This window comes from Aptenodytes forsteri, unplaced genomic scaffold, assembly GCF_000699145.1.
Source record: "Aptenodytes forsteri isolate BGI_AS27 unplaced genomic scaffold, ASM69914v1 Scaffold195, whole genome shotgun sequence".
Taxonomy (NCBI): Eukaryota; Metazoa; Chordata; class Aves; order Sphenisciformes; family Spheniscidae; genus Aptenodytes; species Aptenodytes forsteri.
The window spans coordinates 1516140-1541219 of NW_008795317.1; the positions used below are offsets into that span (position 1 = coordinate 1516140).

General features: G+C 45.2%; 1 protein-coding gene across 1 annotated transcript; it reads right to left on the minus strand.

Annotated features, from left to right (window-relative positions):
* Positions 1–19586: 19586 nt before the first annotated feature.
* Positions 19587–25057, minus strand: TATDN3 (TatD DNase domain containing 3). The gene is made up of 7 exons (XM_009279624.1): positions 24848–25057; positions 24120–24182; positions 22889–22998; positions 22436–22491; positions 22108–22220; positions 20304–20384; positions 19587–19955 (listed from the first exon to the last, which is right to left on the minus strand). The coding sequence occupies exons 1-7, from the start codon at positions 25055–25057 to the stop codon at positions 19812–19814; spliced, it is 777 nt and encodes a 258-aa protein (XP_009277899.1). The 3' UTR covers positions 19587–19811.
* Between the last annotated feature and the right edge of the window lie 23 nt (positions 25058–25080).

Here is a 25080-nt window from a genome sequence, read left to right on the forward strand (position 1 = left end):
CGCCGCTCCCTCACCCGGGGGTGTGGGTGTGGGTGTGTGCGCGCGCGCGCTCTGCACCCCACCCCCACCCCCAGTCTTTTAAACTGAACCTATAAAGGCTGTCCGTGCGGGTGACTGAGAACCATACGGAGACGGGAATGATGTAAACAATCCCCACGATATCCCTGAGGAAGGAGCAGCAGAATCACTCCTGTAATTGCTTTCTTGGCCGGTGTGTCCTGCGCAGGCAAGGCTGAGCGGTCACAGACCTACGCTTGGCAGCTCGTCCCTCGCCCACCGCTGCGCCGTCTGCGCCACGGACACGCAGGCCACACCGCTCCCTGCGCGTTAATCGCTGGCCTTCCCCTGCGATAAGAAGATTTGGTGCGGAGAAATGTACTGGTGACAGGAGACGGGCGGGCAGAGACGGAGGCCCAAATTGCGGCGGAGGGTGACCAGGACGGGTGCGTCAAGGGGCGCGTGCATCCACCCCAGCCCTTCGTTGCCTCCAGAGCCGCAGGCAAAACATTCCTCGTTTCCACTCAACCTCTGAAATTTGATTTGACACATACCCCAGAAAACTGGCCCTCTGGCTCACGTGCGGAGGCGGTTAGATACCACTTCAGTAAGCAATCTTCCCTCAAACCCTGCTCGGTAGATGTCTGCACAGGAGCAGTGTCTGGCAGCCCCTGTCACGGTTTGTAATTCTGCCGCTGCTGGCACCGTACCCTAATAAAAACCCAGATTGTTCTCCAAAGAGCATTAGGAAAATACAGAAATATTTAAGTTTGTTAACGACGTTAGAAGTATTTTACTGGCTTTTGTGGGAAATCATTTGGCGTGTGTTCTGCAAATAACACACCGTGCATTGTTCACAGATATGTCAGAGCCTAATCAGATCTGTGTCTGTGTGGTAGATGCGCTTAGCCATCAGTCTTAAGTTCCCTCACTAATTATGAGTTGGTATGTTACTCAAGATCAGGTGATCTATGTAAGCCACAGTTCCTGATCTTATTTACAGCATGAATAATAATACGAACACATGCTTCAAAATATTAATTTGGCTATGTTTGCTTTCCCTGAGCACTTAGCTGAGCAACGGTAGTGATGATGGCAGGCACCATGGATTTTTAGAGACTACTGGAAGTGAATCCTGAATTTGCAGATCACAGGTGTGTGTTAGAAACCTGCTTTTTAAAAATGAAGTTACCTATGTCAGATTCAGGCCCCTCTTGCCTCTTTCATTCATACCAAGAAAAAGCCCGATTTATTTTTAGTTTTCCTGTGTAAGATCAGATGCTGGGTAAATTCTTCTGAATTCCTCTGCCTTACTTCACAGTTCAAGTGCTACGTGCTGTAGCAATGAAGCTTTTTTAAAAACAGGACTTCAAGAGGAAGAAGTGTAGTGGGAACTGAAACAAACATTATCAAAGCAACAGAATAGCCGGCTTTCACTTCAGGAACGTATGTCCGTGTTACACATTGGTAGAAATATGCTGAAAACACACCTGAGACTACATCTACGTTTTCTCTTGGTCCCGTTGGTCACTGGGACCCAGTCGTCCACACTGCTGAACTGCTACAGCAATCCCTGGCACAGGCTGTGGGTTGGCCTTGGGGCCAGGGAAAGGACCGTGCCACTTTGGTTGAGTCATATAGATGTGGCGTTAGCATCCTAAACAACTCTTGTTCTTTTGGAAGAAGGTGTAAACATTAATCTACAGCTGATTTCATTTAACATTTCCCACCCCACCCCCACCCCTGCTGAATTTTGGATGACTTCAAAGTCCATCCAAAGATAACATTTACTTCTTAACGACAGAGGAAAATAGGCTTTGTTCTTCCCTCATTCTTCCTTTTCCTACTGTTACACCCTTGGCTCCGTGCAGCAGGCAGAGCTGTGCCAGCTAATACCCTCAGCAAAAGGTTCTAATTCAGACCGCTCTAGAATGGCCGGCACGCCTGGGGTTTCACTGCCACAGCACCCACAGAGCATCGTCTCCTCTATCCGCCTTACAGTTCAGCACACAGAGCATCATCTGCTTCCTGCACAGGGATCCTGCAGGGAAGAAATAACTAGACATCAGGGAACTGTAGAGAAAAAGAGGCTAAGCCTGGCAGTGGAACCAGCACCTGGATGAAAGCTACCTCCCATAAGGAGAGGAGACTTTTTCCAGAAAGAAGTAAGTTTATTTATAACAGATCAACACGAAGCCAAATCCACCTTTGCTACAGCTGCACTGATCTTGGTGAAATAAAACCAGGTTGATTTTGATGAGGTATAGTCAATACAGTTCCGTCTTTGGGGACGTTTATCTCCAGAAGTACCTTCCTAAAAAAGAAAGGAAAAGGCAAACCAAATGGACAGCATCAAGGCAAAGCTTTGATACTCATCCCCTGACTTTTTACACCGCTGTATTTCAGAGGCTTCACAACCATTACTTCTGATTTACACCCATTTGTATGAGAAGCAGTGCCAAGAACGTAGTTGCCCAGCAAGATAAAGTTATCCCATAAGAAACATCCATTGCAGGAGTTCACTTAAAAAGCGCGTCCTTGGATTTCTACATTTCATGGACAATTTATTAAGCTAAAAACAGAATACTGATGTCAAGGTTTACAGCACAAGTTTAGCTTAAAACTGCTGCTATCCTTTTTCAATCTACCTCTAACTGAAAATTTAGGCTCTCCTGAATATTCCTATTAGTGATAGAGCCAGAAATTGCTCATTTATACCCAAACGTTAACAAAGTTGTTTTCCTGAATGCTGTGAAAAGGCTAAAATACATCTTATGTATCAGGCAGTCACTGGGAAGTAGCTGATACTAATTTACTCCACAGCAATTATTTTCTTGTGCCCAAATTTCAGAAGTCAGGCAGAGGCCAAGCACTCAAATTTTCAGGCTGAAGAAAGTTAAAAAGCAATTAGAAATGTAGTGGTGTTATTGTTCCTTCTGTAGAACAATGTATTTTCATAACTATTTCCAAACTTTAATTTTATCTTGCAGATAATGCCGTCTTTGTACAAAAAAATGGCTCAGAAGGTGCCTTTTTGCTTCAGTCCAGGGCATTTCACAAAATAAAGGAAACCCAGCTATAGAGTGCTGCTTTCAGGGTGTAATTAGCTTTCTGACACTCCTAGCTGGATTATTTCAGTGGTATCAATTTCTAGTTATGACCTTCTTCCAAACCTCAAAACGGTATCTAAGCCACCCCCAAAAAAACCCCCACAAGTCAATCCATCTTTGTAAAACTTGAGCCCAAGGTTAGAAGTCTGAAATGAACAATGTAGAATGTTGCCAAAATATCAACACTTCTGAAGTAAAACTAGAATTTTTATGTACAGCAGGCACACAGTTAAGACTTCCAGATTTTCTTTTTTTTAATGTTTCAAACGATGTATTTCAGTCTCTAAAGGAAAAAAATTAAACATTACTTTATAATGCATTTAACTCTTGGTTATGATTTTCAATGCAAAAGTTGGTCTCTCGATGCAGAGAAAACCTACATGGCAGGAGTGCACCAGGTACTTGTCTTCCAGACCAGTTGTTTAAACAAGAAAACTACAGCAGCTTAAGAAAGGGATTTCAGAACAAAAGATCTGAAGTTCCAACTAAGCTAGAAATGAACTATTTTAGCAGGATATTAAACAAACCTCAATAAGCTGGACTTGAAAGAAAGTAGTCAGAGAGTAACATGTTTAAATTTCTTGATTGAAAGCTATTAGAGAATACAGGGGAAAACGTAAACATCCTCTTCCTCCTATGCAGTCCTCATTCCAGCAACATTTGCCCACTCTCCCCACAAGATAAAGCCATAATCCCACCTGGAGAATGAGCGCTTGCAACACAAGGCACTTAACTGAAATTTGTTTGTAGCTCCAGGTGTTTGTCTGGCCACCTCAATTTTGGAATATGACTGCCCACAGTAGGCATGTTTGCCAACGACCTGGATTCAATTTTTGATGTACTGACGGGAATATAGAAGTATACTCTTAAGTATCAGAGAAAAGTTCTGAATTTTAAAATACGGGCAATGAACTCCTCTACTGTAAACAATAGAAATTTGTGTTTCTGTGTGTCTCAATCCATATAAAAGATGCAGAAACGTACATCTGGTGCTTCTGTCGGGCTGCCATCTGGTTTTCCTTTTGTAGTTAGCTATCAATTTCATATACGTAATGGAATTTTACCCCTGAGTTTCTTACCAAAGCAAGCAGGGGAAGAAAATTACATACACAAAATGAATTTTGTGTACAAAAAATAATTGTGAACAAATACAGTAGGTAACATTTATTGGGTTCTTATTTGCCAAGATTAACAGTCTCTTCATATATTACAAAAAATGCAACTTCCATCTGAATCCTTTATACACAGCAAGAAAAGTGTATACGCCCACAAAAATTAATAAAAAGCATGATGTGCAGAAGAGTTGTCTTGGATGAACATTCTCATTTTTGACAAGCACTCATTCACTCAAAGGTTGGTTAACTTTGCGGTAAAGCTTTGGGGCATTTCAGTTGTTACTTCACAAACTCCTTCCAGTGATATGCCTTTCACCACAGCAATGGGCTGGGAGACAATCCTGATTTTCTCGGGTTCATTTCTTTCCTAAAAGATAATCGACAAGCTCTTTTGTGAGAGAGATAAAGTAACATCAACCTGACCCATCAAAGGACCGTGGGACAGAAGTGATTAGAGAAGCCATGCAGATGCAGCCATCTGTGTCTGAGCAGGTTGGCTCGGTTCACCCATAGCCCGAGGAACTGCTAGGCTGCAGTTCATCCCATCCTAAATAGTACACCGGGGAGATATTGCAGGTTTCCACTAACACAACCCATTTATCAACTCAGCGCGTAAGAGTTCAGTAACGTGAGAGGAATTGCTCCCTAAGAGTTTTCTCTACTGGCTATAGCGGGATCCCAAGTGACTAACGCAGATGTATCCTTCTGTGGATGCAGAATGTCCACTGAGAGCTCCCGCTCCCTGCCCCATCTACGTAGGGGTATATAGCAATGTTGAAGCAATTAGCTGGTGAAACCACCATTCAGAGCAATAAGGATAAAATGTCCTCTCCGCTTCTAGGAGGTCTCAGGTAAGAGTCACAACAATTTAAAGCGCTATACTCATGAAAAAACACCACAATGTAACTGAAATTTTCCAACTCTCTTTCACTACTTGATTCATTGCAACTTACCTGCCTGGTCCATGCACACACATCCTTCGAAAATTAAATGGAAGGGACATGTGAATTTGGAGCCATTAAAAGCCTAGTACGGAAATGCGCCTGTATTTTAGAGACAGATTGCTCACCCAAGCTTGAGAAACGTTGCTACTTTTACTGTTGAGGCAAACCAAATATTTAGTAACAGCTTGAAGTTCCCAATTTCTCTCTGAAGAGGTTATCAGCAGGAAGAGAGCCATGTTCTTTAAAGGTCTCCATCCATTCAATGGGGAAGATGCTGGCTGACCAGCAGCCAGCTGGTAACTAAAAATCAGCAGGATTTTTTTTGTTTAGACTGAATAACAATAAAAGATGCCCGCCCAAGACCCTGGCTGCGACAGTACTTTATGGAAAATGCATTAACATTCCAGGAGCATTAATCATTTTAACAGGAAGTCAGCCAGACACCAAGAGGGACTGTCCTTGTTGGAACTCCTGTGTTGGGAAAGCACTCCAAGCGTTCTCCAAAGACTCTTTCGAACAGTTGTCTTTTGCAGCACACCTAGCAAGATACAAACTATTTCAGATTAGCTGCAAACCCAGAATCTCTCACACAAAATTCCCTCCCTTTTATTATCAGGGGAGACAAGCCTAGTGCCCCTATCAGCCATGCCGTTACTGCCACAGCCGCCGGCCAGCGGGCAGCTCCTCTGGTAGGACAACCCCAGAGCACCTAGAGCTTTTTGCATGTGAGTGACATCTACTTCGTCCAGATGTTTAGAGAGCAGGGGAGAGCCTGGCCTTCTGCTTCCACCTCCTGCCTGCACACTGACCCCCTCAACACTACGCCCAGCTCCTGATGGCACCACTGGGAACGGAGGGCACTCGGCACCTCCGGCACTCACCCAGCACCTGACATCCCTGATGTGTCCACGAATACATTCATTAGTGTGTTTTACTGGAGCAACAGTCATATAATGTCAGCCCAACAGCTGAAGTGTTGACTTACAAATTGTTTCTCCATCTTGTGAGATCCCTGGGACTCTTACATATATACAGAATCATAGAATCATGTAGGTTGGAAAAGACCTAATCGATAGTAAAAAAGAACATATGTAAATGTTACATAGCACTAAGGCTCTTAAAGTGCATGAACTTTAAGAGAGAATACAGGAAAAGGATTTTAAAGGAGCATAAATGTAGGGACTAATCTACATGTTTTTGACTATACCTCTTTGTTTGGAGCAAGGGAAGGGGGATCAGTCTTCAAGCAAATGTTCTGCAGTGGAATCTGTTTAATTAACTTAACAGCCAGGAAAATAAACAAGACAGAATAGCCCATGAGAAAGTCAGTCTCATTACAGCAATCAATATAGCAACACGCAAAATAAGTACCGGTTCTGCCAGCATGGCATTCAGACTGTTTAAGCCTTCGGAGATAATCCTATATTTCCAATGAACTGCAAACACAGGCTGAACAGAGTATTTATGTCCCTTAAGACCTCAGACAGTACCAACAGCTTATAGCTTTTAGAAACCTTAGGAGGGGAATGAAGAGGAAATAACTTGGGTCCTGAGAATAACTCTGCTTTGGGTGCTTACTTCTCTCCGCTGGCTGTACAACAACCGTGGGCTCCTAGGAGCTACACACAGGACAGAAGCGATGTTGGATGCCAGAAAGCAGACTCACAAAGCTGCTGAAGAGACACGGGTCAGTTTAACACACTGGTGAAAGAACAGCTCAGCCACGACCTGTCTGGCAGCTCGGGAGCACCGTGCTCAGAAACATCCCAGCATCCCTCCTCCCAGCCTAAGAGAACGGATAGGGAGAGCTCATTATTGCCTCCTTTTACCTAGGCAGATTTAGTACTCTTGGTGACTCTCCTGTCAGCTCAGCTTCTCCCAGGGGAAATGTCTGAGTGCTGGAAACAGAAGACTTTGTGCCTCCATCAGGCCAGAGGGAGGTGATGGAGCAGCCAGAGCCTGGGGCAAAAGCAGAGCTGGGCAATGTTTGGATGGACGGTGGTGAAGGTGAAGCTCCCACTGCTCCCTGACAAAGGGTTGGCCTGGGAGAGGCTGCATTTTTGAGGGACCAAAGTTACTTACATGTTTGGGAAACTTTCTTTCATTTATAAACACCAAATCATTTCACTGTGAATTTCATACTGAACTTTCAGTTAAGAAGTGTTGAAATGTTTGGTTTTACCTGGGAAATACAGAAAAAAAAATCAGCCTCTCATTTCAAAATGGACAGTTTTGTTTGAAAACAACAGCCTGTGGGAGGCTTAGCTTCAAACTGCTACATGAGGTCTCCTTCTCATGTTTTTTTCCAAAATCCAAAAAATCCCTGTGTCTCATTTTCACTCCAAAGGAAAACAAGTTTATGGGGGCATTGACATTTTTCATGACGTGGAAGTCACCCCCCAGCCAGCCCCCCCAGCCCTGCTAGTATCACTTTTCCTTCTGCATTGATTCAGGTACTGGAAAACGATAGTTGGAAGAGAAGGCAAAAGGCCAAGGCTCATGCAATCCAATTATAACCCTGCTGAAATGGCTTCCAGGAACTCTGCAAGGACTAACCTGATCATGCCTTGTAACAGCCGGAGGAAAAGAAAAATAATAGCCAGCTTGTACCCCTTCCAGAGTGACAGACTGTCTCCCAGCAAAGTTATGGAGCAGTACGTCTTGAACACCTACAATGTACGTAAGAAAGCCAGGGAACTGGGATCAGGCTGCAGAGTTGAGCAACCCGAACACTGTGTATCAGGTTTTCTTACAGCAGGACAAGAAGACTCCAAGATTATAGGCAGTACTACAGTCACTGAAAAATGCAAAGCTTGGATTTGTTAACCCTGCCCTCCATATGGTGAAATAGCTGCTGAGATTCCTTCAGCCCTCTGGTAGGTAGGCAAGTACCACCAAATTAACTTACCAGTCACCAGAGGACTAGTAATGGGCACATGTTTCAGTTAGCACCTGCCTGGTCTGTATTAGGACTTGCAAATATAGGAAAAATCTTTGCTATAATTGCTCAGCTACTTCTCTTCCAGGTCCACAGCCCCTTTTTTCTGTCCTGTTGTCTTCTGCCATGCTTATATTTTAAGCTATGCATAAACCTAATTGTTTTTAAAGGAGTGGAAAGGATATACATTTTTTCCCCATTAGGTAAGTAAAATTTGGAATATACACATCAGCTTAAAATAGTCCACAGGGAGAAAAAAAAACTCACTAAATCATACTTTCTTACCCTAATTAAAAAAAAACACCACATCGGCTAATGCTGAGGCAGTAGCTGATTTGCTCCACTACCTTCACTGTTCCCCCCAAAGTTACATTACTTTCCTTGGTCTCTGTTTCACTAATTTTCCATCTGACACACTTGTTCAGGTGTACTTTGTGATTACTTAGGTTACTAGGTCAGTACTAAGTAGCACCCCAGTGCCTTCTGCCCAGCTCTCTTGACCTTACTGAATCTTGACACGTACATTCAAGGCAGAGATGCATTACTATCACTTCTGTGTAAGCAGAGGCAATGGGTGAAGTTCTTGTATGTGAGCGGAGTCATCTCACAGATCACTTCCAAAAAATAAATTATTTCTAAGCCTGTACCCACTGTTAAAAAAACACAGGAGCAATGCCTACCTTCCTCCTTCAGGAAAGCAATCGTTTGTCTGCCAGCTGAGCAAGGATGCACGTTTCTGCTCAATGCAAACACATGCCTTAGAAAAGCAGAGTGACACTGAGTGAGTTCATCGTTTTTATCTTAAATACTAGTTTATTTACTTTTAGAAAGCAATAGCCTTCCATTAGCAATAAAGAGCAGCTGTGGAGGTGAGCAGAGTTAAACTTGGCACTCGGAGCACAGTGGAGAGATAGGAGCACAGGTCACTCAGGAAGACAGCTATGTGCGGTTCAGAGGAAGGCTTTGCACCCGCTTGATGCGTGCAGCCACGATGGCTGTGGAAAAGCAAGGCAGACCTGTTCTTTTTCCTTCTAGTTTTCCTTCTACTTCCACCAGTTTTGGTGGTGGTGCGTGTCCACCAAACACATACTAAGATGATGGCACTGAACAGTTACCATGGAGGGCACTGCTTGATCTGCATCCTTTTGCTATCGGAAGTGCGAGGGAAAGGACCTCACCTGGTTTGCAATCACAGATTGACTCTACAGGGCAGGCAGCCTGGGGGAAGGATACTCTCCCACAGCGATTTCCCAAACCAAACATAGACAGATCTCCCTTTCCATGGATCCAGACCCCTATTTTTTGTGGATTTAGCAGCATAAGACATGTCAGAAGTCACAAACAAAGGTAGTTTCAAGTCCCCCTTTACACTGACTCTCTCCTGATGCTGTTTTGAGCAGGCCCTTACAGCTGGAGGGCACAGAGTGAGCAGGGGCTGCTCCGACTCGCCCTGGACTGGACAGAGACCAAAAGCAGCAGGCTGGGATAAACACTCAGCCCTTTTTTCCAGCCCCACCTTTGTATCTGCTATGCCAGGTCCAAAGGGTATAAGTGAAATAGCTGTCAATGGACTATACCCAAAACACCCACTCCTGATCACTCAAACTGGCTTATGGCCAGATTACACGGACGGTGCACAGCAAAGCAGTAGTGCTCCAGAAAATCTGATCTTTGATTCCCTCCACATATTTGTTTTCCAGCAATCACTGCTGGCCACATGTTATTTCATTTTTGTTGCTATTTGCATCCATCTGAAGTTTAAGAGAGTCGTTCGCAAGTATTGGATTAAATTTAACTCGTTTTTATTCTGTCAGTGCCCTGGGCACCTATGTGAATATGGCTATGACCCTTCCCCACGTATATAAACTGCATGCAGCATGCTTATTTATATTAATAAGAAGATAAGCTTCTTTGTCCCATCCTCCCTCCTCCATTGCAAGTTACATATATGAAGGGCTGAAACCTGAACTTGAGTCAGGAAGGAGTTTTTAAGAGTAACTGGACAGGAGGCACATCTGCTTCTGGGCATCATGGGCAAATCACTAGCCAAGTTCCCTGGAGGCGAAAGCAGGCCCTCTTTCATTTTTCTCCCCTTGTTTCAATGAGAACCTTTCCTCTGCTACGTCATGTAGCGTGGGAGAGAAAAATGAAGCCTTGAGAGTAATTATCACAAGTCTAAATCCTGAGTGGTCCATTTAGGGAAGCATAACCCAGTTATCACTGTAAGGATGGTGTGGGTACTAACAGAAAAAGGTGAAGAACCGTAAAAAGAAGTCTCCTTTGGGAGAAAGGCTAGGAAGTTTCCCACATCCTTAGCAGAAGCACAGCTGGAAAAGAACATTTTTCTAGTTCACGTTTGGCAAAGACGCCACACTCCTAGATGTGAGTGCTCACAAGTATTGTTATTTTTTCATCTCAAGCCATTGAACACTTGGATAAACTCAAACTTCAAAACAAACCCTAGTGTTCCTTAGAGGATGCCTGTGGAGCTGTGATGCAGGAAACAGGTGTCGAGCCTAGTTAAAGTCCGATGTATGAAGGAGACACTGCATGAAAGGTTTCTGGCTCACACCGGCAAGTCCATTTGTTTTGCTGTGGCCAGCTGCAGCGCAAGGACTCTCTGCTGCTCCTCGCGTTGCTGAGGTGTGGACATGAGCTATGGCGTGAAGTCCAGCCCAACCCGCACAAAGAGCCAGTTAAGACTTCACAAAATGTGATGAACTTCAAACTGTGGGGATCTAATGCCTTCGCTAGCTTAATTTTCTCAGGAGAGTGGCAGAAGCTCTTAGCGATGAAGAAACAGAGCAGAAAGCAGCACCCTCCAAAAGGCAACATACCTGGAAATATAGTAACATATGAATAATAAAAATCAAGAAAAGTGACATCAGCTAGGAAAATACTCCTGGTAAAGATCTAAAGTAGCTTCTCTAGCTTCCCTGCAATGTCTTTGTTGCAGGAAACCAGCATTTCAGATGTCTATCAATACGCCCGCCTTGTGGGATTTTCCAATTTTCATTTTACTCCTGCAGGGTCATTTAGCCAGGAAAATAGAGTTTTGGGTTTTAATCCCAACTCATTTCATATCTATCCATGCAGAGGAATGTAAGCAGCCAGAGATTACAATGAGTTACGTGCACCTTAAGGCAGTTTGCATATAGTCAAATCCAGCAAACTCTGCTTATGCAGAAATCAGAGCAGATTACCTTGCCAATGGCCACCAGCTTATCTGTGTATTTCTTGAAGAGCGGGAGGACAGATTCCACGTCCTGTAATAAACCAGGTCATGTGCTTTGTAAAGACTGCTGGGGGCTAAGCTGAGCCATGGCAAACAAAACCACACACAACTATTATTGTGCATCTTGAAATGCAAATCATGAAAATGACAGTCTGGGACAGAGGGGGTCAGTCTACTGTGTTACTAACAGCTTCTGAATAACGTAATTACTCAGCCCTTTGGAAAGAAAATGGAAAGATAGATTCAAAGAGGGTTGGAGGGATGCTAGTCCAGGTAACTCTGCTAGTGAGCAGAGGAAGAAAGACCCCATTCTCCCTAATTTGGCTGAACTGAGCCTCATCTTCTAAGAGCCGGGAAACCTCTGAGAAAGGCATCTTGGCAACTTAATAGGTCCCTGGCAGCCTGGTCCTGGGTGGTGTCCTTCCCAGAGGAAAGGCAGTTGTCAGTGCCAGGGAGCAGGTCTCATTGAACCAGCGTACCAGACCAGCCCCACAAATCACTGCCTTTTCAGCCGAGCTCTTCATCACTCTGGGCTATTCAATAGCACAGGGTCATGTTCAGGAGCTGCACCAGCAAACAGCACACGGACACGACAATTTCCCATGCACCCTGTCCTCAGCTTTGGTAAAGCTTCACTGTGGGCTTCCAGCAATGAGACCCCCATCCAGTGCCACGTGGGGCAGAGGCTAGGAGGGAAGGAGACTTCTCCCCATCCCTGGGAGATGAGGGCAAGACAGCCTCTACCAGCAGGGCTCCTGCTGAACGTCAACTCTATCTGCCACTGGTGGCAACAGGGTCAGTACTTACCTTCCTTGAGTTATGCCCCAGCGTTCACCCTTCCCTGCCACAATCTGCATCCACTAAGACAGCAGGGATGAAGCAAGACCACTGCGTGTAGCCGCACCTCTCCAAAAAAAGGGCAACCTAAGGACTCCAAGAGGAAGCTCTGATCATCCTGATACCACAGCAGCCTCCATGTGCTGGTCAAGAAACAACCTCTTTGGATAAATGGTCCCACACACACACATAGATTGTCAATGGATGTGCTGCACTCACTGGGAGCACAGAAGGGATTATTTCGGAGAGTGCTGACATCTGCTCATGCATATTATATACCACATTATCCCACTGCACATGCACTTGCCATTGTCTCGACTCAGCACAGAGGTCCTGTGCAGTACAGAGCTGAGTTTCCACCCTGACTTTTCCAGGCAGGAATAATGACCCCTGAAGAGAAGGGAAGTTACCTAGCGATGCTTTGATTGAAGCTCCACACATAGTGCTCCGTTTAACTTCTTCCCACAGCACTCCATTTGTTCGCTTCCTCCCCCTTTGTTGTGCATCCAGAAATGTTCTGAGCACAAAAATGTTCTCTCTATATATTTATAGCAATAAGCCAATGCCAATCAGGACTTCAAAGCTGCCCTCTCCAGGCAGTGCACTTAACAAAGACAGACCTTCCTGCTAAATAATCCCAGGTCCTTTCCATTTCATGGGTTCACCCATGGTCATGTGCTGAGCAGACCTAGGAGGTCCCAAGCAGCAGGTCCAATTCCACCCGTGAGACGCAGCATCCGACATACACACATTCCCATGGAAATCAGTTAACATGGTCATGCTGTCTCCTCGTCCACATCCACAACTCACAGTTTTTGACAACAGTCAACAAAATTTGGCAGGCAGACAGAGCTCTTGGAGATACAAAGTTCCTACAAGGTTTGTGAGAGTTGGTGGCCATGTAGATGACACTGACTCTCTCCATGCCCCCTCAAGGCTACCAAGAGGAGGCACACACCCAGCTGCTGAGTCTGATGCCAGCAGCTATCCAAACATGACCGACCCAGCTCTGGACTAATCTCAGCATGTGCTATTTCTTGTCTAAATGGCAATCCAACAAGCGCAGGGAGGCAACGTGGAAGAGAGCTGGGGAATTACAGGGAGGCCACAAGGACACAGAAGAAAGCCGAGGTACTGTGGCAGGCAGAGCCCAGAGGGTATGCGGAGGAGCTGGTGGTACCATGGCAGGCATCAGGGAGACACACAGGGAGCTGGAAATGCAGCACCGGGAGTGCTGGGCCGTAATGGGAGCATCACAGGACTCAGGTAGGAGACTGGGATTGCTGTGGTGAGGTCATAAATCCCTGGGGGGAAAAAAGCTTTACTGGTTGTGCTGCTTGTGAGATAACTTGTCTTCTATCAACACGGGACACATGTACTTTACCTAAGCTGTGGTTGGCCACTGACAAGGAGCCAAGTGTCTGCACTCTGGTGACAGAGCATACAGCCCTGGCACAGCCAAAATAGCGGACACAAAATCTGAATGTGCATATTAAAGAAGTTAAACCCAGTGTCCACACTTTGTCACAGAAATACAAAATACATGTGGGAAGGAGCCAGGCACCTCACCCGGACCGTGGCGCTGCACTGCCCGTCTGCTCTGCTCCAAATCAGATGAACCCCAAAACATGCGATGACCAAGTTGGGATGCCTTTGGGGGCAGGAGGAGGCAGGAACATGTCAGCCGTTATTCCCCAGCAGCAAGCGTAGCCCAGGTGCAGTAAGTGCCAGCAGCCATGGGGACCTTGCAGCAGATGGAGAGGACACCCATCACGGTGCCATGGGGCACAGCTCTGCTGCTGTTTAGCATCACGGGCTTCATCAACAGGGACTAAGCAGGGTGGGGAGCACAAACAGCTCTCCCACCTCTGCAGGCAGGCTTTAACAGCCAGCCCCAGATACAGTCCGTGCGCTGACCCAGCCTGCCTGCCAGGTGATACCTCTGGGGCATCACGGGTTCAGTCACACTGCCGATGTTGTGACTTTTCCATGTCTCACCCCCTGCACTTCCAAAACGGGGATGTGGCCCTGCTTCCCCCCATGTCAGTGCTGCTTCGTGGTCTTTCAGGCAGCTGTACTTGATCCCGTGCTGGGAAGCTGAAGGTTTGCTCAGCCACGCCGCGGCGCCAGTGCTCTGCCGTGGCAGGTCAGGCTCATCTGTATGCAGCCACCGACCGTGGACGCCATGCAGCCGCCTTGCCTGCCCTTGAAGGCAGTGTACATAGACATAGTACCTCACCCAAGCACTGCAGACAAAATCCATGTATTTTGATGTTGACTGTCACTTTGGTAGGACATCAGATATGTCCCCAAGTGCCGCCGCAGAAGTAGCTTGCTCTTCAGACCACAGCCCTTTGAAAACAGGCCAGATCTTCCTGTTCTGTGCATGTGCCACTTCTCTACACTTTTTTTCAGCTTTGTCTTAAGTTTCTTGATGCCACCTGCGCACTCACTACATGACAAGTGCTCCACGCGCCAGCGGCTCTGTGCACCAAAGCCCTCTGTAGCAGCCAAGCCAAACACCGGCACTGCTCGTTATGCTGTTTTCTAGGGCAGAGAGGGGCTACATCTTGCTCCTACAGACTCCTTGTCCCAGTGCCTCATTGTTTCTGCTTTTTCACGTGAACCACACCACCATTTTCATCAGCAGACCCGGGCACGGGTAGTGGCACTGATCTCCTGTGTTTGCATTAAGCACCCTGTTGGCAGCATCTCTCCGTGCACTTGGGGAGATGAGTATCAGTTCCTGCCCCAGGCACGGGTTCATCAGGGCCATAATCTTCACTATGTTTTCTCACCGTTTTGTCATTCACAGCAGCTCAAAGAGGGGCATAAAAATTTGCCAGGCCCTGGAGGGGGTACTTTGCGGTGCAATGAGGGTTATCATGCCCGTGCCCCAACCGATTCACACCGATAGAAAAGCCAACCCCAGCAGGGGAAATGAATGGATGGATAACCACCTGCTGAAGAGGAAAATGCCGAGACAACTAGGTGCTATGGCAATTCGTATCCTTTCTTTGATCTCAGCTGTATCTTTGTACTCCGTATAGAAAGCAAAGAGAAGAACAACAAACCTTTCTGCTAAGCCAGTGACTCTCTCAAATGCGTTTTCCTGCTCTGTAACGGGAACAGAGGATCGAACCCCAGCCTGCATTAATGAAAAAACAAACAAAAGCAGAAGTTCATTAGTGATGAAAGTTGCATTTCCAGCCAATTATTTATTTGCTTTTGCCTCGAAAGAGCCTATCTATGCATTGCATAGGAGCCTGTTGGAAGCACCTCCAGTAAAAGTCTTTGGTCAATTTGTTTAAACTCTTACCACAATAAACAGCAGGATTAAACAGCTTATCATCCACTTGGCCTCATCACCATCTCCTCGCTTGTTCCCATGTCGAAATCTGGACAAACTCATCACCCTCGCAGTTTGTCCCAGAGTTCAGCAGATTCAGGCCCTGTTAGTCCATGACTAAGAACAAGTTTCAGAAGAAAGGCCCCGGGAGGATGATCCACCTGCAGCACTCCAAAAACTAATTGACTGAGCACAGATAGAGCCCTTAGACTCTTAGCTGTCGGTCTTGAACTCAGAGGGGATTTCCAGGATCTGAGGAGTTCAAGTGACTTACGCTGAACCTTTTAGTCCTACTATACCCACTCCACTCTTGCAAGTCACTTGGCCTTCAGGCAAAATCATTTCAGTCTTGTTCCACGTGAGTCCTGCAAGCAGCTTGGCACGGGTGGCGAAAGGGCGACGACACCAGCCAGCCGAGGAATTGCAATTTCAGCATCCTTCCAGCCCCTGCTATTGATTCAAGGTGCTCATTGAACAAAGAAGGTGCAAAGTACCTCTGTGTGATTTGGTAGCCATTGACGGCATATGCTGGTCCACTATTTTGTCTCTATCAACAGACAAATCTGCTTTAGAAGCTCTCTAGATCTACAAGCTTCGCATCTCAGCCTATGGAAAGTACCTTCACATTATTACCATCACCCTGCATCCCCCTCATTATTTATGCCTGGTGTTAAGCTATCCGCTCACTGTAAGGCCTTGCACGTGTGGGAGTCCCTAGTGCACACAGTGCATCTGCGTGCATTATTTTAAGCCTGGAAAGAACCGAGTGATGTGGGGCTTTTTTTTCTGGCAGAAGCTGTACCAGTCAGAGCTGCATCAATAACAGAGTACTGACTAACAAGCGAGGCACTCGGAAGGCACTAATTATGCCAAAGAAATCACAAACCTTTCTTGATTTTTCTATCACATCATATACATCCTGCAAGATAGAGAGACATGAGGAGTCATACAAAGTGCAATCAGATCTGCTGTTTGTAGCATCCCACGGAAAGGTGATGGCTACAGTTACCAGATGGAGCTTGGGACCTACCGCTTTCCATACTGCTGCAGACCATCTGTGCCATTCCATCTCTGTGAGAGAGAGGTCACTGGGGCTGTTAGTGTCCCCCAAAATTAATGGCATGACTGAAAAGAAAACTGGGGTCTCCACGAACTCTGTGCTTTCTCTCTCATTTCCCCTCAGGTTTCCCGAAAGCTAAACACGGCATCCAGCTAAATTTGAAATGGGTCCTTCCCCTAGTACGTCCCTGGCCAGTCCAGTGTCCTATGCTACGTAGGAGGGGACATGGCTTGTCCAGACAACCTGAGAGGCTGCAACAGGGTTCAGCACACACACTGTTAAGGCCAGCCTTTGTGGGGATGGAGGGTTTCATGGTGTGCAGCCACATGGCTCCCTCATGAGCTGTCTGGCCTTGCCGAGCCCCTCTGGACCAGGCGTTAGCCTGGGACTGCAGGCAGAAATGCAAGCTCTCTGTTAAATTCCCCTTTCGAGGTAAAGACACAGGATGACTGCTGAGAGATCAATGATGTTTTCCAGTGTGAAAACCACACGGCCTCCCCCCACACGTTAGCTACCACCAGTCCTGAGTGAGCACCTTCAAAAGTTGGGTTTCCTGCGCAAAGCAACGATTTTACTTCCAGTGCCTGCCGCCCCCCCAGCGCTGACTGCAGAGGGCTGGGGCACAGCTCGCGCAGCAAAACCAGCGGCACTGGGGAAAGGGTGCTACTTCTGACCCTTGTTTGGTGTTAGGGATGCCAAGACAGTGTGGGAATGACACTGCATTTTCCTTTTCTGGAGCGCCAGGCCACCTACGCCGTGACTGAGTTCAGGCGCTGCAGGTCTAAGGAGAGGACAAAGTCGGTCTGTTCTGCTGCGGGCACCCTGCCAGGCTCGCCCTACCCACAGCTGCTGCAATGCCAGGTTTCTCTTGCCCAGGGGGAAGAAACCCTGTGCCTCCTTCCCCGGCCCCAACCACGCTCCCGCACCGCAGCAAGCACCTCTGGACCCTGCTGCTTCAGGGACAGGGGGCACAGGCTGTCCCACAGAGCTCCCCACAGCCCACGTGGGGCTGGCTGCCCTCGGCAGTGCCCTGCCCAGCTGGGAGCTGCAGGATGTGAGCACGTCTACAGGTTTTTGTAGCACTGCAGCAGCAAAAGGAATTCAAGAGCTCAGGCCAGGTATCATCGACTGTGAGGCTAAGCCTGAACCAGAGCAATGTTACCCCCTTGCAGAGAGAGGGATTTTGAGCAGACTAAATACTTGATATTCCCTTTTTTGCAAAACCAGTGTTTTCATCCAAGGCTAAGAATTTCATAGAGAATAATAAGGCCAAAACTCTGCAAACATTTGGACACTGCCTGACTTTTTACCAGGAGCATCTCCCACGCAATACTGGGAGACTTCCCGTCACACAGGCAGCAGGAAGCACATGTAAGGCTGTCTGGTATCACCTGTTTAGCATCTCCGATGACAACATGATTACTAATCATTGATGTCAATGACATTAATATTCTTAAGACTATTGCACACCTGTTCCCTAGCACCATCTGGAGGCAAACTCTGTCCTTCAGCCAATTTAGTGGAAATGATGCCTGTAGATCCAGGGTAACAAATGGCTCTAACTGCTCTGGGTCAAACATTCAGCAAAGATTCAGGCGTTTGCTGCTCTGAATACATGTTGTAATAGAGACAAATTATTCAAGTTTGGTTGCTTGCTGCAGGCTGAAAACTGTTTAGGAACATATGTTTAAACTTAATAAGCTAACTCTAGGCAAAAAGCAGAACACAGCTGTTCTGCTAAAGATAGCAAAAAAACCTGACAGTATGGTTTTAAGAAATTGAGGAAGAAAATGTAGAGGAAACCAAAAGTTTAAGATGGGTATTGCTTACATTACAAGCTTTTGCTCCCTTTCCCCCCCCCTCCTCTATCTGGGAGCTGATACCTTCTCCACCTGTATCCTCCTCAAAACAGGAAAAAGCCCCAAACCCTTGCCTTGCAGTCCTACACCCCAAAAAGCAGACATCAGATGATTTCAGAACAGGGCATTACAAACCATTTTGCAAAGGGGCAACTGGTAAGATGTTCTAACCAGGAAGACAGGAAGGAGTCTCATCTGAAAAATCACATAGGTACCCGAGACATAGAATACACATGCCCAAATCTTAAACCCAAATGCTCTCACCATCGGCTGGTATGCTGCATGATTTTGTACCTGAGGTGGTGACGGACTAAGTTAATACTTGCGTATTTTCTTCACTGAGCTAGTAAACCCCCCCCTCTAGGGAGGCAAAGCCTCCACTTCCCTAGTGGCCTTCAGAACAATTGAGTGTCATATATAACTCACCTCGTTCATTGCTGGTTTATAGTCAGCAAAATTTTGATGAGTATTTCAACAGGCCCACGTCCACACAGGTGCTGTGAGAGAGCACAAGATTCAGTTTTTAGGACACTGGCCAACGTGGCAGAATCCACAGCAGACAGGTGCCTCCAAGATCTCACAAAATTGGGCTTGTCTCCCTTTCACATCCCGTATCTCCTGATACTGAGCAGTCAGAAGAGTAAGTCCTTGAAATAAGACCAAACCCAGGTTTTTTCCTTTGAATATGATTCAAAAAATAAAATACAAAAAATCAAAGCAAATCCTTCTCAAAATAGCCAAGATCTGAGCAACTGTTGACAAGGGAAAAGGAGAGAAGGAGTAGAAGGGCCATAATTCTTTCCTTCCAACTGTATTTTTAAGGACATCAGAGGTGTTGCTTCTGCACCACTCGCAGAGCCCAGTCAATACGACATACAGAGAATGTCCATCCAGCTGGGTTTTTTTTAATGGCTCAGAAAGGGATGTACAGTCGACAAGTCCTAACAGGAGCTTTCGTATCACAAGCAGGCCCACAACCCTATGACTTTCAGTCAGATGAAATTAAGGGATGAGGGGGACGTTAAGCACTGCACATCAGGCGTCTCCCAGACTAGAGGCAGCTGAACGAGGAGTCTGAGAAACTAAACTGACAATTTTATGGTGCTCTTCTTTAGAAAGTATTTGTTCAGAGACACGAGAGATGCAAGTGAACAACCTGTCTTTATCACATCCAAGACATGACAATGGTGCATACCAAAGATCTTTGAGAAATTCCCTATATTCATCCTATGCATCTATATAACACTCTGCTCACTTCTTGAACTTTTCAACAGCAAAACTCCACTTCAAGATAAGATGCACGTTGGTTTTATTAATTACACCATAAATAATAGTTTCTGCAATGTCATATATTTCAGTTTCTGAATCTATATCTGAAGAAAGTTCCGAAGTTTGGGGAATACTTTCAGTGCATTCTGTGTAGTCACTTCTATAACTTCTTCAACTGGAATTCCTTTAATTTTGGCAATATATTCTGCAGCAATGTAAATATTTTTTGGTTCATTTCTCACCTGAAAACAAACAAAAAACCCCCCAAATTACAATCCCTACAGGTCACAGGTGTTTCAGATTCAGTACTTCCTGACACAACTTCAGTCACATTATGGCATGTGTGCCAGAGAAATTACATGTATTTATTCTTCTTGGATTATTTTCCCCTTTGCCCATTCCTGGAATTTCTTCTCCTTTCCCAGCCCCAGGAACACCGACTTGTTCATCTCAAAATTTTCACTTGGCGACCTCTTTCGTCCTTTGTACCCATGCTTGCACTACTTCACTCTCCCGTGCCAGTAACTGACCTCCATAAGGTGTGGGTTTGGATATACATACATAGCAGTCCCCCCTGCCCCATCATTTACCTGTTTTTCAGGCCCCAGAGCAGGAGAGTCAGTTTCCAAGCATATATTTTCCAGAGGTAACAGTTTCACAAGCTTCTGCTTCTTGAAGAAAATAAGACAGCCATTAAACACTTTATGCACTTAGACCTGTGGGAAAAAATGTATGAAGGGAGGAGATCCTCTGCATTTAAAAGCAATGTCAAAAGACTGTCTGCATTTTATCAACAATTTCAGAATGGAAGCAAGGATACCAGGAGCTGCTCAAGAAGTCCCTTCAAATTAGTGTCCTGGTTTCGGCAGGGATAGAGTTAATTTCCTTCCTAGTAGCTGGTACAGTGCTGTGTTTTGGATTTAGGATGAGAACAAAGTTGATAATGCACCAATGTTTTAGTTGTTGCTAGGTAATGCTTACACTAGCCAAGGACTTTTTAGTTTCCCATGCTCTACCGACTGAGAAGGCTGCAGGTGCACAAGAAGCTGGGAGGGGGCACAGCCAAACTGGCCAGAGGGACATTCCATACCATGTGACGTCATGCTCAGTACATGAACTGGGGAAAGCTGGCCGGGGGGGCCGCTGCTCGGGGACTGGCTGGGCATCGGTCGGCGGGTGGTGAGCAATTGTACTGTGCATCACTTGCTTTGTGTATTATTATTATTATTATCATTTTATTTCAATTATTAAACTGTTTTTATCTCAACCCACGAGCTTTTCTCACTTGTGCTCTTCCAATTCTCCCCCTCATCCCACCGGGGGGCGGGGGAGAGTGAGCAAGTGGCTGCGTGGTGCTTAGTCCGACTGAGGTTAAACCATGACAATTAGGATTATCCTGTTTTCTAAATATCTGAAGTACTATTATCTAAACACTGAATCCATTGTTATTTGTTAAATCACGTAGTTATATTGCACAAAATACCCTATATTTAGAGCTGCCAATGCAATTTTAATTTGCTATTTTTCTGTATATATAATAGTTATGTACCTTTTTCCCATCTCCGCTTTTACCCCTCAATTCCAGTTTGCTTTCCTTTCTCCAAGTTCCTAACCTCATCCCCATCTATATCCATCCCTCACACCCCCTCCACTTGAATCATGCCTTTTCCTTTCTTACATTTCCTAGGCTTATCACAGAAAGCGATGATAGTGCAGGATAGAAACAGACTGCTACCCCAAAATAAGAAGTTAGCATAGCTTGTAGCAGCCCAGAGTAGAAATTAAAAGAGCAGTCTCATCAAATCAAGGGCTGAACCTCACCAATGCCGTCTTCAAGCAATTTAGCCACTTCTTTGCTGGGTGCACCTTGTGATAATCGCAGTTTTTCAAAGATCTGTAACTTAGCCAATTGTGAGCAGATTTCCTTTTGAACAGAAAGTGCCATAGCACTGAGGTAGAAACTAGTCCTTTTCCACATGATGTCCCTGCTCTAAAACAGTACAGCGACAGAAGCTTCCAAAGAAGAGTTCACCAGAAACCACATTAAAATGACAAGAAAATGCCTATTTTCTTAACCCTTGTTTCTCAGGAATAGCTGAACTGTTTTAGCCAAAATTTCCCCCAAAAAGTCTAGCTAAGACAAAAGCCTCAGGTAGAAATTTAGCCAAAGTAAAAATGTGCAACGCTATAAGCAACTGAAACTTCTATTGAGAAGCATCAGGTGACAGCAACCGTCTGCGAGCACTGCTAGTCCCACTTCAAACTGTACAGTTAAAAACAAGCATATTCTTGAGCTGCACAGTGAAAACAGTCATGTTCGCCATCATGACAAGCTGTCAGCTATTATGTGCAATCCCCAAGCACCGAGAAGGAGCAAACCCCTTTAAACGTTACCTGTTCACTCCTTATAATGGAAGGAGGAATGGAGAAGAAGTATCCAGCTTTCACCCCTTCCATCGCTACAGATAGCTTCCCATCAAATGCATGGAGCAACACCTTTGTAGCACCTCAGAGAAAAGAAGCCAACCAAACCATTAGCAGTGTTTACAGTAGGTCTGCAATGTCAGCTTCCAATGGGACCTTGGTCCCATAAAGAATGAATACAGAATCTCTGCACTATTCCTCCCCAGTTTCATGTACACAAACTGATGTGAGGACATGGCACAACTGAAGAAATTCTGTTGACAAAAGCCATGATGGAGAAAATGCATTAAAAACATACCTTGTTCCTTTAAGAGATTAATGGTTGGTCTTCCAGCTGAGCGGGAATGAACATTTCTGCACAGCAAGGAGAGGCCCGGCATTAGGAAATTCAGCAAAATACTTTTTTTTGTAAACACAAACGAACTAACAGCAGCTTGGGAAGAAAATAATTAATCTGTATTACACCTTTTCTCAGAAAAAAAATCTAGAGACATATATATGAATCATTTTAGCTACAGTGAAGATATAGCAACAATATAGCAAGGACAGGACACAGAAGACCACAGTATTCAAGTGGAAACAGGGAAAACTCTATAATTAAATCTCAGGCTGGAGACTGACAGGACACTAATGCCAGTTTAATCCATGTAAGAAGAGTTCCGTGGGCTCTTAGTAACTATATATCCTGGGAAATATTTCCCTATGTTACTGAGATCTGGCAAATTCTCCTACTAGTATAAACAAAACCTACAAAGGCAAATCCAATCTTCTTGCTAACTCAATGTGCTTGATCAAAACCTGTCTTTGTCCTTCCTTCTGTTCATCTGTGCTGGCAAATCTGGGAGTGAAATCTAGTCCAACCTACGGTACAAGAAGAGAAGTGAAAAAATTTTACAGACCTAACACTTGACTAAACCACAATACCATATATAAAGGCAAAAAATGCTTCAAAACTGCAAGGCATTTCAAAATATATATACTAGAGACTGCAATTAAAATGAGCTCAACCGTAGCTTAACTCAGAGAGGAATCCATTCTCAACCATAAGCTTTTCAACTATGAAGCATTTGTGGGCAAACAGTTACTAACAAGTGTATTGAACATTTTCATCTGTAACTGGTTTTCTGGGGTTTTATATTCTATTGAATATTATTTCAGATTAAATTTCAAATCTGGATCTCCAATACAAGCAAAATTTCCAAACTGAACCTGTAGCTTTAGTCCTATCTTTAGCAAAAATTACCCATTAATTCTATACTTTTTTTATTTAAACATGTTCAGGCAAAATTTAAAGTTTGCCAAAGCAGCCCCATTCACAGTTACATCAACCAAAGTCCTTGGTATACAGTACAAGTACAACATGGCAAGTTTAGCTACAAAGCTCTGCCAACATCTGCTTTTTCTGCAGCCAGTGCAGAACCAGCCGTAAGTCCCTCCAGTACCAACACACAAAAGAGGCAGACTCTACCCTACAGCTTTCAAGCCTCAACTAGTTTATAAAGAAATATAAGACATGAGACAACACATGGGCACAAACAGATGAGGGATCACAAGAAAAAAGGACTGTACAAGTCGGTGACGTGTACTGAAATCATAGCGTAGCTTAACTTTGTCAGGGAAGAAGGCAGGAAGGATCTGCACGAGGACAACAATGTGACTCGACACTTCACTGTGCCAGAGCATAGGTCAAAAGACATTTGGGTATAAGATGATATAGCATAATTATGCAATCCTTCCTACTAAATCCACCAGCATAAATGCCATTTATTTCCTAATAATGATAATGAAGGAAAAGAGGGAATCAGGCATATCTATGAAGGAAAGCACATTAAGAGAATTACAAATCAGACTTAGCACTTGTTCAGACTGATAGCAATACTTACAGCATACACAAAACCAAGTACTCACTAAGTTTTTGTAATTCTGGTGACAGATGCTGCCAAAGCCATAGACATTTAAACAAGTTACGGAATTCTACTTACTTCTCCGATCCCCACCAATTTATCTTTGTAGAGTTCTATAAGCGGCCATGCAGCATCCAGATCCTGCAAAAACAAATTAAAGACGCAACCCTCGCTGCCCTTACAAGATGGAAGTGGTATGAACTCAGCATTATGACTAAATTGGAGTTTCCTTCATTGTTCTTAAATTCTGTACCTTAAAACTTGCTATTACTGTGAGTTGTGCGGTCAGACAGATTTTAGAAACCTGCAGGATTTCCCTTCTTTACTTAATGACCCTTCATTTTAAGTTATCTTTCCACAGGAATAGAAGAGGTAATTAAAACATGGCCCATAAAAAGCTTTGTAACATTAAATGGCTGCAGACAGCTCTCCAAGTTTTTCAGGCCAAGGGCACAAACGGTCGCGTTCCACTTCCCATGCTAACAAAGGGACATCTGCAAACACGCACACGTGTTCCGTCTGCTGTAAGCAAAGCACTCACTTGGGATTTTTAAAACTGCTTCACTGCAGTAATATGGCCAGATGACTCCAGTGAACAATTCTGCTTTAGGACTAACACAGACAAATAGATGTACTAAGAGACCCTGGCATTTGGTCCGCTGGGTCTCCCGTATTACAGAAGCGCAGAAAAATCACTGGGCAGATCTGAAGTTAAATCAGGCAGACCAGAGAGCATCCTGTCAGCTGCCCTGAGCAGTCCCAGCAGTATTTTATAGCTGTGCTAATCTAAGTTGCCTGTGTTTTACCTTCAAAGTAACACTGCGCTGCTCCTCTGGCGAAACCTCTTGAACCGGGTGAACTCCCAGGCATGGAAAAACAAACCCTGGGAATCTGGACACAGAATAAATATCAGTAGTGCGAGAGACCACAGAAAAAGCGAGTTTAAAGTGAAAAAGAATGGCCGGCCTGACCAAGGAAGAGGGCAGCGCGTCCCCCGTCAGCTCCCACGCCGCCATTCGCTCCCGCCAAGCCGCGGACC